A 16439-nucleotide genomic window follows, 5' to 3' on the forward strand; every position below is an offset into this window, starting at 1 on the left:
TCTTTTTTTTATTTCTTAGGGAAAGTTGTTTCTGTGTACTTATTTTAATGTTGATGTGTGTGTTCAGCTTTTCTATTAGGAAATGTATGTAATTTTATTCAAGGGAAAAGTTGTTTTTGCCTTCACCTAATAGCAATTTATTTTTATTTATAACCTTTTCTCATTTAAGAAGTTAAATCTCTTTGTTTTTAATGACATAAATAATATATACACCTTGAAGAAAAACAGAAAATACACATAAATGTAAATATTAAAACCACACATTATAATTCTGATTACAAATAATAATAATCACTATTAATACTCATGTGTATACTTAGACTTTGTGTTAGATATTTACCCTTATTAAAATGGAATTATAGTATATATTTAAAAGTTCCTTTTAAATACATTGTTCATTCTGTTCTTTTAAGCTACTGGAAAAATAGTCTGAAAAAGGGCAGTAAATTCAAACTAGCAGTGGACTGGGAACCCAATACCTACCTGACTTCTACCACTATTGGGCTGTTCATCAGTTTTCACTATCATTGCTTCAGTTTTCCAGGTATAAAAGAGAACTTGAAAAACAAATGTATGTGAGAGTATTTTGAAGATCTTAAAAACTCCTTTATAATTTAAAATACATTAATAAGCCATGGAATTGCGGTTCAAAGATATCGTTGGTGCTGTGTCATTAATAAGACCAGAGCTAGTCATACATGCAAGCCCAGTCTAGAACTGACTGAGACTACCTTACCTTCTCAATTTTCTTGTCTCTAGGTTATTGAAGTGGTGATCCGCTCAGAGGAGGGACTCTCCAGGGACATGGTGAAACACCTGAACAGCATCGAAGAACAGATTTTGGAGAGTTTAGCATGGAGCCATGATTCTGCACTGTGGGAGGCCCTCCAGGCTTCTGCAAACAGAGTTCCTACTTGTGAAGAAGTGAGTCAGGGCAAGGCTGATAATCCCATCATTTTATAAAATAACAGCTTTGTTTAGATGTAATTCACACACCATACAATTCACCCATTTAAAGTGTACAAGTCAGTGAATTTTAGTATGTTCATAGGTATGTGCAGTCATCACCACTGTCAATTTTGGAACATGTTTATCACGTCAACAAGAAACCACACCCCCCATCTTCTCCCTAGCCCTAAGCAACCAATAATCTACTTTCTTTTTTTTTTTCCCTCCTAGTAATCTACTTTCTGTCTGTATTGATTTGCCTATTCTAGACATTTCATGTAAATGGAATCATACAATATATGATATTCCTTTGTGGTGGGCTTCTTTCACTCAGGATAATGTTTTCAGTGTTTATCCATGTTGTGTTCATTCCTTTTTATGGCTTAATCATTCCAGTACATGGATATACCATTTTATTTATCCATTTATCAATTAATCGGCATTTGGATTGTTTCCACCTTTTGACTGTTATGAATAATGGTGCTATGAACAGTCATGTATGAGTTTTTGTGTGGATATATCTTTTCATTTTTCCTGGATATACATACGTATGTGTATGTATGTGTGTGTGTTTAGGAGTGGAATTTCTGGGTCATACAGTAACTGTCTAGCTTTGAGGGAGCTGTCAAACTGTTTTCCAAAGTGGCTGTGTCATTTAACATTCCCACCATCAGTGTGTGAAGATTTCAATTTCTCCATGTCCTCTCCAACCCACTTATCTGTCCTTTTGATTCTAGCCATTCTAGTAGGCATGAAATGATATCTCATGGATTTTACTTGCATTTCCATGATAGCTAATGATGTTCAACATCTTTTCATGTGTTTATTGACCATTTGTGTATTCTCTTTGAAGAAATATCTATTCAGATCCTTTGCCCATTTTTTAATTGGGTTATTTGTCTTTTTATTATTGAGTTACAGAAATTCCTTATATATTGTAGCTAGAACTCCCATACGCAATGTATAATTAGCACAACTTTTCTCCCTTTCTGTGGGTTGTCTTTTTACTTTCTTGGTACAGTCCTTTGGAACACAAGTTTTTAATTTTGATGATGTCCAATTTATCTGTTTTTTGTTTATGCTTTGGTGTCATATCTGAGAAACCATTAATTCCGTCATTTTTAATTTTTCAAATGTCCATGTAAAGAATTAAATCCTTTTCATGAATAGTACTTAAAATAAAAAAGTAAGAAGTTTGTTCCTACTACATACAAATAGCACATTTAACATTTTGGTATCATGTAAGAAATTGTTATTCCCTCTACCTCTGTTATTCTTTTGTAACTACTGTCTTTTCATCTTTCTTTGTCTCCTTGTACTTTAAACTTCTTGATCTTCTCCCTAATCCCAAACTACTCTGTCCAAGACCAAGAACTTAAACGAAAATGGTTTCTTGAAATCTCTTTCATGAGTTTTTCATCTTTCGCAGCACTGTGATTAATGGGACAATCTTCAGTATTCATCAACGTTTCCATTGTAGAATCCATTGGGAAAGTGAAAAAAAACTATGAACTTGAAGGAAAAGGATTTGAGTTGAAGCTCTTTCTCTGTTAGTAGTGGTCGAATTTCACATTTTGAGCCTCAATTTTCTCATCCTTACGTGGAGAGCGATACTGCCTACCGCATAGGTTTATTTCTAATGGTCAAACTGAAAAAAATGTATACACATGATTTGTAGTCATCTTTTTTATAAGTATATACTGAGTATTACAATTTTAATACAGTTTTTTCCTTTCTTAAAATGTGTATACATTTTTGGGGGAATCCTCTGTAGATAAACTATCAGATTAAGTGAGATGAACTCTTTACATGCATTCACCATCATTAACCATTGAGCACTTTATGCAAGTTACATTTTGTGGAGAAGAAAGAAGGAAACAGAAATAAAATAGTAAAAGAAGTTAAGATATTTTTCTCATTTTTTCTCTTGTAAGCTTTCATCAGTGGGTTTATCTGTATGTAAAGTAAATGGCTTTTGTTTTCTACAGGTTATATTCCCAAATAACTTCGAAACAGGAAATGGGGGAAATGTACAGGGACATCTTCCCATGATGCCAATGTCTCCTCTAATGCATCCAAGGGTTAAAGAAGTTCGGACTGACAGTGGGAGTCTTCGAAGGGGTAGGTTCAACATTGGCAAAACAATGAAAAACAACAAAGATCTTTTTTTCAGAGAAAATTTCAAGTCTTAAATTATTAAGAAATCTAATTTCTTCATCAGGATTTGAAAGGGGGCTTAATGCTTATGTCAATATCCTAATGTGGCTCATTCTATACTTTTTTATATTAAACTAATAAGATTTCCAATCTGATTTTGAATATAACATTTTTGTTAATTGCAATATCAATTATTGTGAAAATAGCATTTTGGCCTTTTAATAAACACACACTACCTTTCCTAAATGCTAATGGAAAACTAAGCTAAATACCTACTTTCCAAATGTAACAAAACTTACATTCTTTCTCTATGTGTGTCTCTATAGAAAGGTAAATATATAAAGCAGAGCAAAGAACTCTTTGGGATGCTTAAGTTCATCTAATAAATTGCTTATCCATACTCTCTTAAAATAGTTCATTTGAGCCTTACTACTAGAAAGATTTTAATTTTAATGCATTCTTCCTTATTGTCTCTTGTTATATAGCAAACTGATGTGTGTATCTTCTGGATTATGTAGGTCATAAATTTTTTTGTAATCAGTTAAGAAAATGTTTTGACCACAGAAAACCCTGAACAAACCTCAGATGAATAAGTATTCAGCATACATAGTAAAGTAGCTCTAGATCCATTTTTATTTTTAAAGATTTTATTGGGGAAGGGGAACAGGACTTTATTGGGGAACAGTGTGTGCTTCCAGGCCTTTTTTCCAAGTCAAGTTGTTGTCCTTTCAATCTTAGTTGTGGAGGGTGCCGTTCAGCTTCAAGTTGTTGTCCTTTCAGTCTCAATTGTGGAGGGCACTGCCCACCATCCCTTGCAGAACTCAAGGAATCGAACTGGCAACCTTGTGGTTGAGAGCCCACTGGCCCATGTGGGAATCGAACTGGCAGCCTTCGGAGTTAGGAGCACAGAGCTCCAACCGCCTGAGCCACCGAGCCGGCCCTAGATCCATTTTTGAACTATCGTTTTGTGTGTGTGCGCACGCACAAGCTTGCACATGCTTTGCTTTACATGTAGTGCAAGGTTATAAAAAAGTGCAAGTTATGCATGCCAGACAATCTTCATAAGAAATGGAAATAATTAGGATTGTTTTATGACCTTTAAAAATCTTGTCAAAACTTTAAAAATTCTATTTATGTTTAAAGAAATGAGAAAGACAGTAAAAATACCTTGTACAGTGTAATTTAAAACATTGGAAACATTGAGATATGTGTTTTATTTGTAGTTTTTTTTCATTTACAAGAATAGTTTAAATAGTACTTGCTATACCTTCATCTCGTATAACTTATAATATTGAGGGAGCATCTTTTCTGTGCTTTGTTCCTCTTTCTAAAAGGAAGTGTCATGTTTGTTTTTCTAAGTTTGGATCAGCTTTCAAAATTTTATTCTCTGTGCTTTCGATGCTGTGAAATATCTCTGAGAGTTCCTCTAATGTTAAGTTTTTGCCGTCATCGCTTCCTGCTGGACATCTTCATCCTTTATGTTGCAACAACTTTTATATCCATAAATTTCATCTTCACAAAGTTCTTCTGGCTACATATGTAATCTCTTGAAGAGAGGCAGTGTCAACATTTGCAGTCAGCTTTTCTTCTGTAACTTCATTGACACTTAATTTCACTTTCAGTAATATCACCTTTCATTTCTTTGGAGCACTTTCATCTTTTTTTTTTTTTTCCATATTTTCCTCTTTCATTTGTCTGTTTTATAAAATGTTATGTGGGTTTATTACTGGGAGACAAGGAGGCAACATAACAATATGCTTTGCTTTCTGCACGAATCGAATAATAGATGTGCCCTGACCAGTCATGGACAGACTTGATGCACATCTATTATTTACATAATGATTTGTGGATCGAAGTTTGTAGTTTACGCATTTACTCGCAGTTAATATACAAGGTAATTGAAATTTGAAATTTGAACTGTTTTGCTAGGGCTGTTGTTAATTTAAACTGTGATAACTGAAATTTCTGCATATTGGAACTGTACAAAGCATGAACTCTGAGTGTGTGTGTGTGTGTGTGTGTGTGTGTGTGTGTGTGTGTGTGTGTTTGTGTGTCTGTGTGTCTAGATAGAGTCCTGTTAAGGAGTAATGGGAGATACAATAGAACTTTCCACATGTTTACTGAGGACAGGAAGTCAGACCTGCTTTCATAATTCCCAGATTTATGCAGAGATGTTTATTAAACCATGACTATTTCACCACTCAGCTCAGTAGTGCAAAGAGCTGTCACATCATTGCCAAAGGTAATTTTCATACCTTTTAAGCATATTTTGAAAATAGACTATGTGGCTATTATCTAGTGAATGTAAAAATAAATAATGAAATGCTTTTAATAGCATGTTATAACCTTCATTGACACATTATCACAACCAGTCCATACTTTACATTAGGATTCACTCTTGATATTGTACGTTCTATGGATTTTGACAAATGTCTAATGAGTTGAGGGAAGCGGGGAAGGACTGTGGAAAGACGTAGGGTTATAAGAGGCTAGAAGAACCTTTGCGGCTAGTGGAGAGGGAAAGGAGAGCGGCTCTTGCAGGATAGCACTAGAGGAGAGACATAATCCATACGCTTACTTTCTCTTTAATCAACATGTAACTGCCAACCCTCAGATGAAGGCAAGTTGAGCAGAGTCATATCACCTTTACTCATCTTCATCTTCTAGGCTTACAAAAGATGATTCTGTGTCTACTAAATTAGAGAGCTACAACACTGCCTTAAACTGCTTGAAGGGTGGGGGTATGGGTGAAGGAGGCAAAACTGAACCAAATAACTGATTTTTCCTTCTCCTCATGTGTTATTTACTAGATAAGATTGGGAGACAAAAGCTAATTGGACTACTACTTAAATTTAGCGGTCACTTCATCTTAACTCTCAGCTTCTACTTTACCCTTAACATTTTGCTCCTTTAATATAGACAGAGGTTCAAGAAACCAGGAAGGTGAGCTGTCACAATAGCCACATTTTATTGTAATGACTTATTTCAAGTCTTTATCTCCCACTAGGCTTGATATGAGGACAGAGGCCATGTTATGCACGGCTGGATCCCTAGTGCCTAGCATAGTAACTCAGTGTCTGTTTGTTGAATGAATGAGTGGACCTGATTTATTATTTGAAATACATATCAAATTTTTATTTTTCTCTTTATTAGATATGCAACCATTATCTCCAATTTCTGTCCATGAACGCTACAGTTCTCCTACCGCAGGGAGTGCTAAGAGAAGACTTTTTGGGGAGGACCCCCCAAAGGAAATGCTAATGGACAGGATCATAACAGAAGGAACAAAACTGAAAATTGCTCCTTCTTCAAGCTTTACTGCTGAAAATATATCAATTTCACCTGGGCAAAGTCTTCTAACAATGGCCACAGCCATAGTAACGGGGACAACAGGACATAAAGTTAAAACAATCCCATTGCACGGTAATGTTTTAATGCATTTATTTTATATTTTTTCTGAGTTGGATAAAAATTTAAGAAATGTCTTACTGGATTGGATCACCTGGTGTTTCTAATCCAGTATTTTTTAATTTTTATTTTTCAGAGAGGTTTTAGGTCCATAGCAAAATTGTGGGGAAGGTACTGAGATTTCCCATATCCCCTCTGCCCCACCCCACACACAGCCTCCCTCACCATCAACACTCCTGCACCAGAGTGGTACATTTGTTATAATTGATGAACCTATACTGACATATTATCACGACCAGTCCATACTTTACATTTGGGTTCACTCTGGATACTGTACATTCTATGGATTTTGACAAATGTCTAATGAGACATATCAACCATTATAGAATTATGAATAGTTTCACTGCCCTAAAAGTCCTGTGCTCCACCTTTTGTTTTGTTTTGAACCTATACTGTTCTTTGAATTTTAAAATTTTATAATTTTGCCACCCTTTTTGTAAGTCTTATTGTATTTTCTTTTCTGAGTTTTACAGATGAGTATATTGAGCAAGATTTTGTTTTTTTATTAAGAACATCTCCCTAACAGCTCAAAACAAAACAATATTACTTCCGAGCAAAAATAGAAATTGAGAATGTTCTAACCTAGAATTACTATGTTTGTCGCTTTCCTCTCCTTTTCTAACATACTCCTATGCTTAGATAGATAGATAGATAGATAGATAGATAGATAGATAGATAGATAGATAGATAGATAGATAGATAGATAGAGTTGACAACTTTTCTGGAACACATGAAGCTTATTGCTAAAACTGAGAACTCTTGCTTCTACATTTAGGTATTGCAAATGACGCTGGAGAGATCACACTGATACCAATTTCTATGAACACAACTCAGGAGTCCAGAGTTGAGAATCCTGTAGCACTTACGGCTCAGTCATTACTTGATATGTCTCCAAAACAAACCCATCTTACTAAAGCACAAGAGGTACATCCAACTGGAATAAGCAGACCAAAGAGAACTGGGTCCTTAGCACTGTTTTATAGAAAGGTATGTGTTTTTATAACATCTAAAAAGATCTCATTTATTCAGTATAAAAAAGAGTAACAGCAGTTTTAGCTTTCTTTTGTGTGTGTGTGTGGTAAAATGCACATAACATAAAATTTAACTGTTTTAACCACTTTTAAGTGTACAGTTGTATCATTAAGAATACATTCACATTGTTGTGCATCTTTTCACCACCATCCATCTCCAGAACTTTTTCATCTTCCCAAACTGAAACTCTACCCATTAAACAGTAACTCCTCATTCCTCTTACTCTCCCCTGGTAACAACCATTCTTCTTTCTGTCTCTGTGAATTTTGACTACTCTAGGTACCTCACATAAGTGGAATCATACAATATTTGGCCTTTTGTGACAGGCTTAACATAATGTCTTCAAGGTTCATCCTTAATGTAGCATGTCTCAGAATTCCTTTCCTTTTTAAGGCTGAATCTATGCCATTGTGTGTGTGTGTATATGTGTGTGTATTTTTGTTTGTTTTGTATATTCATTCATATGAAGATTAACATTTGGGTTGTTTCTCCCTTTTGATTATTAGGAATAATGCTACTGTGAACAACACTGGTGCACTGGTGCACTACTCAGGTCTCTGCTTTCAGTTCTTCTGGGTGTATACCCAGTGGTGAAATAGTAATTCTAAATTTAGTTTTTGAGGAACTGCCACATAACTTTCCACAGTGATGGCACCATTTTTTTTTTTTTTAACTGGAAAATATTGGGGAATAGTGTGTTTCTCCAGGGCCCATCAGCTGCAAGTCGTTGTCCTTCAATCTAATTGTGGAGGGCACAGCTCAGCTCCAAGTCCAGTCGCTGTTTTCAATCTTAGTTGCAGGGGGCACAGCCCACCATCCCATGCAGGAATTGAACCGGCAACCTTGTTGTGGAGAGCTCATGCTATAACAAACTGAGCCATCCAGCTGCCCCTCTGGAAGTTCAGCGGCAGAACGTTGTCTTCAATCTAGTTGTGGAGGCCGCAGGTCACTGGCCCATGTGGGAATTGAACCGGCAACCCTGTTGTTCAAAGCTCACACTCTAACCAACTGAGCCATACGGCTGCCCCTGATTGCACCATTTTATATTCCTGCCACAGTGCTCAAGGGTTCTAAGTTTTCCACGTTCTTGCCAACACTTATTTTCTGTTTTTTGTTTTTTTTTATGATAGCCATCCTAATGAGTATGAATCACAGTAGCTTTTGTTTGTGTTTTCCTAGTGATAATGATTTGAGCATCTTTTCATGTGTTTATTAGCCATCTGTGTATCTTCTTTGAAGAAATGTCTATTCAAGTCTTTCCCCCATGTTTTATTTCAGTTTTTTTGTTGTGGACTCATAGAAGTTCTTTATATATCCTGAATAATAATCCTTAATCAGATATATGATTGCAAATATATTCTCCCATTCTTTAGGTTGCCTTTTCACTATGCCGATAGTTTTTAATTTTAATGAGATCCAATTTATCTGTTTTTAATTTTAACGAGATCCAATTTATCTGTTTTGTTGTCTTGTGCTTTTGGTGTCATATCCAAGAAATTATTGTCCATTCCAGAGTCATGAAGCTTTTCCCCAATGTTTTCTTCTAGAAGTTTTATAGTTTTAGCAATTACATTTAGGTGTTTAATCCATTTTGAGTTAATTCATATACGGTCTAAGGTAAGGATCCACTTTCATTGTTTTGCATGTGGATATCCAGGTTTCTCAACACTGTTTGTTGAAAAGACTGTTCTTTCACCCACTGAATGGTCTTGGCACCCTTCTCAGTACCCATTCAACATATATGTGAGGGCTTATTTTGAGACTGTCTGTTCTATTCATTGTCTGTCTTTATGCTAGTGCCATACAGTTTGATTACTGTAACTTTGTAGTAAGTTTTGAAATCAGGAAAGGAGAGACCTCCAACTTTGTTCTTTTTCAAGATACTTGCCTTTTTTTTTTTTGACAGAAAACATGAATTTAATAAGGAAATGGCAATAACTGATACATACATTGCTTCAAAATATTTTCACTAAGCACCAAACAGAATAGTTCCTGAACTTTATCACCAAGAACCCCTTTATTATTGAAAGACTGCCTAAAACTTAATCAGTTTATTTAGATTTTAATCAAGAAATCTATAGCTGCCCATCAGAGCTTCTAATTAGCATGAGATGACCAGGTTAATGACCTTGAAGTCACATAATGTGAGAAAAATAATTTTAAAGGCTTTGTTTAACCTATACATTCTCACTGAGGGGACCTGTTGGCCTCAACCTGAAGATACTTGCCTATTCATTCCCTTGAGATTTCATATGGATTTTAGGATGGTTTTTCTATTGTTGCAAAAAACATCATTGGCTTTTTGATAGGGATTACATTGAATCTGTAGATTGCTTTCAGTAGTGTTGCCATCTTAACAATATTAAGTCTTCCATCTATGAACATGGGATGTTTTTCCATTTATTTGTGTATTTTTTCATTTCTCTTGGCAATGTTTTGCAGTTTGCAGCGTACAAGTCTTTTGCCCCCTTAGTTAAGTTTATTCCTAAGATTTTATTCTTTTTCATGCTATTATAAATGGAATCATTTTCTTAATTTCATTTTTGGATTGTTCATTGTTAGTGACATAGGAATGCAAGTGGTTTATGTGTGTTGATTTTGTATCCTGAAACTTTGCTGGATTTGTTTATTAGTTCTAACATTTTTTATGGTCTCTAGGGTTTTTTGGTTTTCTACACATAAAATCATGCAATCTGTGAATGGAGGTGATTTTACTTCTTTTCCAATTTGCATACCTTTTATTTCTTTTTCTTGCCTAATTGCTCTGGCTAGAACTTCCAGTACTATGTTGAATAGAAATGCTGTAATCAAGCATTTTCATCTTGTTCCTTAGAAGAAATACTTTTGTTGTTTCACTTTGATGTTATATGATGTGAATATGATGTTAGCTGTGAATTTTTCACATATAACACTTATTATGTGAGGTAGTTTCCTTCTATTCCTATTTTGTTGAGTGTTTTTATAACAAAAGGGTGTTGAATATTTTTTATTATTTTTTTTAATTGGGGAATATTGGGGAACAGTGTGTTTCTCCAGGGCCCATCAGCTCCAAGTCATTGTCCTTCCATCTAATTGTGGAGAGCACAGCTCAGCTCCAAGTCTAGTCACCATTTTTAATCTTAGTTGCAGGGGGCGCAGCCCACCATCCCATGTGGGAATTGAACCAGCAACTTTGTTGTTGAGAGCTCGTGCTCTAACCAACTGAGCCATCCAGCCACCCAAGGGTGTTGAATTTTGTCAAATGCATTTTCTACATCAATTGAGATTATCATATTCTTTCTTTATTCTATTAATGTGTATATTACACTGATTTTTATATGTTAAACTATTCTTACATTCCAGGAATAAATACCATTTGGTGATAGTGTAAGATCCTTTTAGTGTATGCTGTTGCATTTAGTTTGCCAGTATTTTGTTAAGGATTTTCACATTACTATTCATAAGAGATATTGGTCTATCATTTTCTTGTAGTGTCTTTGTCTAGCTTTGGTACCCGGTAATGTATCTTTAGCCTATTTTAAAAACATATTTGACCTCTTAGGAGAACATGATGATCTTGGTGAGCTATGTTTGAACTCAGACTCATGGTTTGACTCCATTTCCTGAAATAACTTATGTTTCCCTGTATTCTTACATAACTTTAAGCAGTTAACCATCCTCTGGAATTTACCAAAACTCCATTTTGTCATGTTGCTCTAAATGGGAGTCCACTGGGGGACAAGTACATCTTAGATCTTATGGATAAGCTTAAATTACTGAAGACTCATGATAAAGATGGGTAGGATACAGTGGAGAAGACTACGTAGTTTTTTAATCATAATTCCAGTGTTTTACCTTGTAAATAAAAATTTGAACAGTTCCCATTATAATGTCTAAATTATTTTAGTATTAATGAAAAGGGACTGAAAGATTTAGCATAGAAGTTATTTCACCATTTACTACCTATCTTTTACGAGCACCATCAGCTAGCTCCTGATAAGACAGACATGTTAATCAAATATTTGTTACCGAATATGATTCTTTAAAAAATCTCAGAGCTGGAAGATACCTCTCCAATCTACCCCACAACTAGATGGCTGGCTAGCCCATTCTTAAGAATTGTAAAGGAAAAAGAAGGCACTGGGTTTTTTTGTTCATTTGTTTGGGTTTTTCTTTTTTTGTGGGGGGAGGTTTCTACCCTTGTGCTTAGAGTTTAAGACTTAAGTTTAAGAAATTTGTGAATTTGTTTCCAAAGAATCTCTTGATGCAAATCTAAGTTTATTTCCTTTAGTCCTTCTTGTAGTGTTTCTCAAGAGACTTCTCCTTTTCTGCACCTCCCACTGCCTTCTCTACTCTGCCTCCTACCTGACTCCTCCTGCCCACATCTTGTGCCTAAGGCCCAATTTAAAAAGTTTAAAAATGTAGTATTTTCTCTGTTCCTTTTTTTCAAAATGTCATATTCCTGCCTTGGATAATGAATCTAAAATTAACAAAAATGAGGCTTTATTTCTGCATTTTTAATTCAGAATTTGTTTCAGAATTTTATAACCTACTCAATATAGATTAGAAGTAGAAAATTTTTATCCTAAAAGGGAATGTGATCTCTATATCTATAATAAATATAAATGTCACATCTATAATGAATTCAAAATAGCCATTCCTTGAGTAAATTGCACCTATTACCCATGTTGAACTCAGTATAATGCTGGTGTTTTATACCTGAATAGAATTTACTGTGAATTTTTTGTTAGAATTCCAGAATATGTATATCTTTAAGGGATTGGATCTGCTCTGTAAAAGACACCTAACAAGTATTACTTAATTAGATATTATTGTAATCCTTCTGCATCTTTCCTGCTGCTCTGACCCCACTGGTTCCTGTTTATCTTTTGGCCAGCTGGACCAGATACAAAGGGGTGGGATACAGAAAATGAATTGGCTATAAAATGAATCACGGGTGGCTTTGGAGTCAACCACTTGTCTCTCGTTCTATAACGTTACTATACTGGATATCTTGCATTTGTTTTTAAGCTCTAATTCATGGATTCTTTTTCCTGTCAAAGATACTTTTCTGTAAGGGATGCCTTTCTCATTTTCATTTGTTTTTCCCTGAACATTAAATTTAAAGACAGTTGGAATAGAATAATCTGATCTAGGAATACCACAGCAAGGTTAACAATTCTTTTTTGTTTTGTTTTGTTTTGTTTTGTTTTATTTTGGAAGTGAGTTTTTATTGTGGAATTGATGTTTCTTAATGAATATAACCTAAAATTATAAGAAAAAACAACACTTAAATGTGAAACTTATTACTATGGTAAAGTCATTTCAATAACAACTAGTGTTGTTTGAATCACATGTAATATCAAGCTGCTTTATACATTTCCTGTGCTGTCAAAAGTTAAAACAAAAAGCAAGGTCTCCATTTCCACACAAATGTGCACCAGATACAGTTTTGGAACCCAAACTACAGTTCCAGTTGTCTTTTTTTGGAGCTTGATGAAGTGCAAACAAAATTTCCATATTTCAGAATTCATTTAAGTATGCAGTTGAGGAGCTTCCACCTACCCTTCAACTAGAAGTATTTTAATGACATGCTAAAAGGCAAATATCAAGAGAAGAATTGAATAAAAATCTTTAAATGGCTTCCAAGCAATGAATGTGCTCAATTAAAATCATACGCTCATGGACCGATATTAGTATTTGAAGGTTAGCAATTCTTAAAACAATAAAACATAATGCTCCGGGATGATCAGAAACCGTTTTAGAATCTTGTAGGCCCTTCAAGTCATTTGCATTAGTATTAATTCATATAATGACCATGTAAATAAAAAGTTCAGGACACTAAACTGAATGTACTCTGACACACTTAAAAACAACAAAAACGGGGTGGCCAGTTGGCTCAGTTGGTTAGAGCACGGTGCCCTTAGCAGCAAGGTTGCCAGTTCGATCTCCGCTTGGGCCAGTGTGAGCTGCACCCTCCACAAGGAGATTGAAGCAACTGCTTGACTTGGAGCTGATGGATTCTGGAAAACAAAAACCACACTTAAAATAAATAAAAGTTTAAAACAACAAAATCAGGTGTCTCATTTAACATTGCTTTCATCTGTTTGAAAAAACAGTTTAGGACATATGGGAAATTTTTTAAATGGTTTTGCTTTCTGACTCATTTTTGGAGTTGAACATTTTAGTTCTTTATTTTCAGACATTTTAGATTTTCTAGCAATTTTACCTGAACCAAAAAATAAAAAATGAAGACCTTTGAACACTTGAAAAATTATGTATTCATAACGGTCACGATGCAGGTAAATTCTGCATTTTACTGTTTCTCACTTTACATAGATGGCAGCATAGAGCAGCAGATGATGTCTTTGCAAAAAGAATTTTTAAGGTAGTTTTCCAATGAGAATTTTGCTTTAATTTACATTCGTCTGCCCTTGCAGTGAACTAGTAGTATAGAATAGAAATTTTATGTAATTTAATGTATCAACTGCCTAGGTGTTTGTTAACTTGGCCTAAAAGTTCATGTTCATAATAAGACATATATTTGAGAAATTATGTTTACTTGCTTTTTTGCATCAATGTGCTGTCTTCCATCTTAGGTGTATCATTTGGCAAGTGTACGCTTACGTGATTTATGTTTAAAACTGGATGTTTCAAATGAGTTACGAAGGAAGATATGGACATGCTTTGAATTCACTTTAGTTCACTGCCCTGATCTAATGAAAGACAGACATTTGGATCAGCTCCTCCTTTGTGCCTTTTACATCATGGCAAAGGTAATGTGTAAGTTGGGGGAAGCTCTTTACCCGCGCTGTCTGTATGTGAAGCATGAGGTGAAAATCTGTTGGACTTAATCGTTAGTTTGCCTTAAGTGCTATAAGCCAACAGTGCCCACCATTTTTAACTAAGTAGTAAATTCCAGGAGCTACTTATTATATCTGTTCTCTGGATTCTCCATTTAGTTTTATAATCAGCTTTCCCACTTCATAAGAATACATTGGTTGTAAAGAAGTTGGGAAAGGTCTTAGAGACCATTTGTAGTAAAGTGGCCTCTCCACACTATTAATGTGACACTGCTAATCTGGTACTTTAAAATAATAGGATTATTACATTGTAGGTGAGTAACTTCAGCCCAGAGTTGAAAGTAGTTTGGCTCAAGTTACTCAACAAGTGGCAATCTTGTTGAGTAACTTCCTGTTTTATAATCTGGTGTAAAATGGCTTCTATAACATATGGCTTTTTATTGACTTACTGTGCCACCTCAGAAGAGCATTTTACTTTCTAGTTGCTACACTGTGTTGTAAGTCATAAAATACCATGTCTTGATTTTTAAAATTCACATATATCTGAAACAGTCATCTGTGACTTTGGCCTTGACCGTGTTGGCCACACTGGCTGTCCTAGCAGATGGACATACAGTTAACACGTTAAATTAGTAAGCTCTTTGAGACAGAGGATGTTTTCAAATTCCTTTTTTGACAGCCCTCTCACAGTACCTCTTTAAAATCTCTATGCAAACGTAGATGTTAATAAATGCTATTAACTAATTTGTGCCTTCCAGAGAACTATCAGAACTCAGGCTTTGCCGTGTCTAGCTCAGCATTATAGAGAACAGGTTTAGTACTAATGGACAGTGAAGCAGATGAAAAGAGTAATTTAAGTGAATTTTATGATAACAAGTAGGCCAGAAGGTATTCCTTTATGGATCACTAATCCATTTTTTTTTCATTTCGCCACCACTGTGACTTTTCTGTCTAAGCATTAGAAACCACATGATCTGTCCTGAAATGTTAAAAGCCTAATCTATAATAATTGCTCATTTTTATTGTGACTCACCACAAGACTTGTTCTATCCATTAGTATGTGGTTAATTTACTTTCAAATAAGTACTTAAAGCTAATAAAACTGGAGACTGTAAGGGATTCACTAGACCTGAGTTTTCCTATCATTCTTTTTATAAAGAAATGCCTTTTCAGCAGTTATATTACAGCAATCTCAGTACTTTTGATTAATGAAACGATTAGCTGAGTCCCCACAGGGCACAAAGCCTGAACTTTAAAGGCAGTAAAAATCATAAATGGTAGTGGTTTTTAGTCATGGACTGACCTGGGGTTCATGGCTTTCTGCAAGACTGCTCTCACTACCAGACTATAACTGAAGTTTCTGTTCAGAGCCTTTTTCTTTTAGGAGCAATTGATAAATGCAGTTTTGCTTTTCTTTAGGTAACAAAAGAAGAAAGAACTTTTCAAGAAATAATGAAAAGTTATAGGAATCAGCCCCAAGCTAATAGTCACGTGAGTTACATTGTTGTTCTTCCTGTCCAAAAATAGATTTGTACTATTTCTCTGATGATAAGTCATATAAAAAAGTAAACTTCTTGGGCCAGCCCAGTGGCTCAGGCGGTTGGAGCTCCATGCTCCTAACTCCGAAGGCTGCTGGTTCGATTCCCACATGGGCTAGTGGGCTCTCAACCACAAGGTTGCCGGTTCAACTCCTTGAGTCCCGCAAAGGATGGTGGGCAGTGCCCCCTGCAACTAAGATTGAACACGGCACCTTGAGCTGAGCTGCCACTGAGCTCCCGATGGCTCAGTTGGTTGGAGCACGTCCTCTCAACCACAAGGTTACCAGTTTGACTCCCGCAAGGGATGGTGGGCTGCACCCCCTGCAACTAGCATTGGCAACTGGACCTGGAGCTGAGCTGCGCCCTCCACAACTAAGACTGAAAGGACAACAACTTGAAGCTGAACGGCACCCTCCACAACTAAGATTGAAAGGACAACAACTTGACTTGGAAAAATGGCCTGGAAGTATACATTGTTCCCCAATAAAGTCCTGTTCCCCTTCCCCAATAAAAT

The 16439-nt window shown here is 35.5% G+C and overlaps 1 protein-coding gene across 4 annotated transcripts in view; it reads left to right on the plus strand.

The window, feature by feature from the left end:
* RBL1 (RB transcriptional corepressor like 1) overlaps nucleotides 1-16439 on the plus strand; it is a 54417-nt gene that overhangs the window by 24956 nt on the left and 13022 nt on the right. For 3 of the 4 annotated variants that reach the window (XM_019750224.3, XM_074317466.2, XM_088789143.1), the window contains 6 exons: nucleotides 760-924; nucleotides 2937-3069; nucleotides 6259-6528; nucleotides 7349-7560; nucleotides 14184-14360; nucleotides 15807-15878. In XM_019750224.3, coding sequence (XP_019605783.3) covers nucleotides 760-924; nucleotides 2937-3069; nucleotides 6259-6528; nucleotides 7349-7560; nucleotides 14184-14360; nucleotides 15807-15878 — 1029 coding nt within the window. The remainder of the gene's footprint in view (nucleotides 1-759; nucleotides 925-2936; nucleotides 3070-6258; nucleotides 6529-7348; nucleotides 7561-14183; nucleotides 14361-15806; nucleotides 15879-16439) is intronic. The other variant, XM_074317465.2, reaches the window with a different exon arrangement.

The sequence above is a fragment of the Rhinolophus sinicus genome, chromosome 13 (assembly GCF_057876585.1).
Source record: "Rhinolophus sinicus isolate RSI-liver-muscle chromosome 13, RSI-T2T, whole genome shotgun sequence".
Lineage (NCBI taxonomy): Eukaryota > Metazoa > Chordata > Mammalia > Chiroptera > Rhinolophidae > Rhinolophus > Rhinolophus sinicus.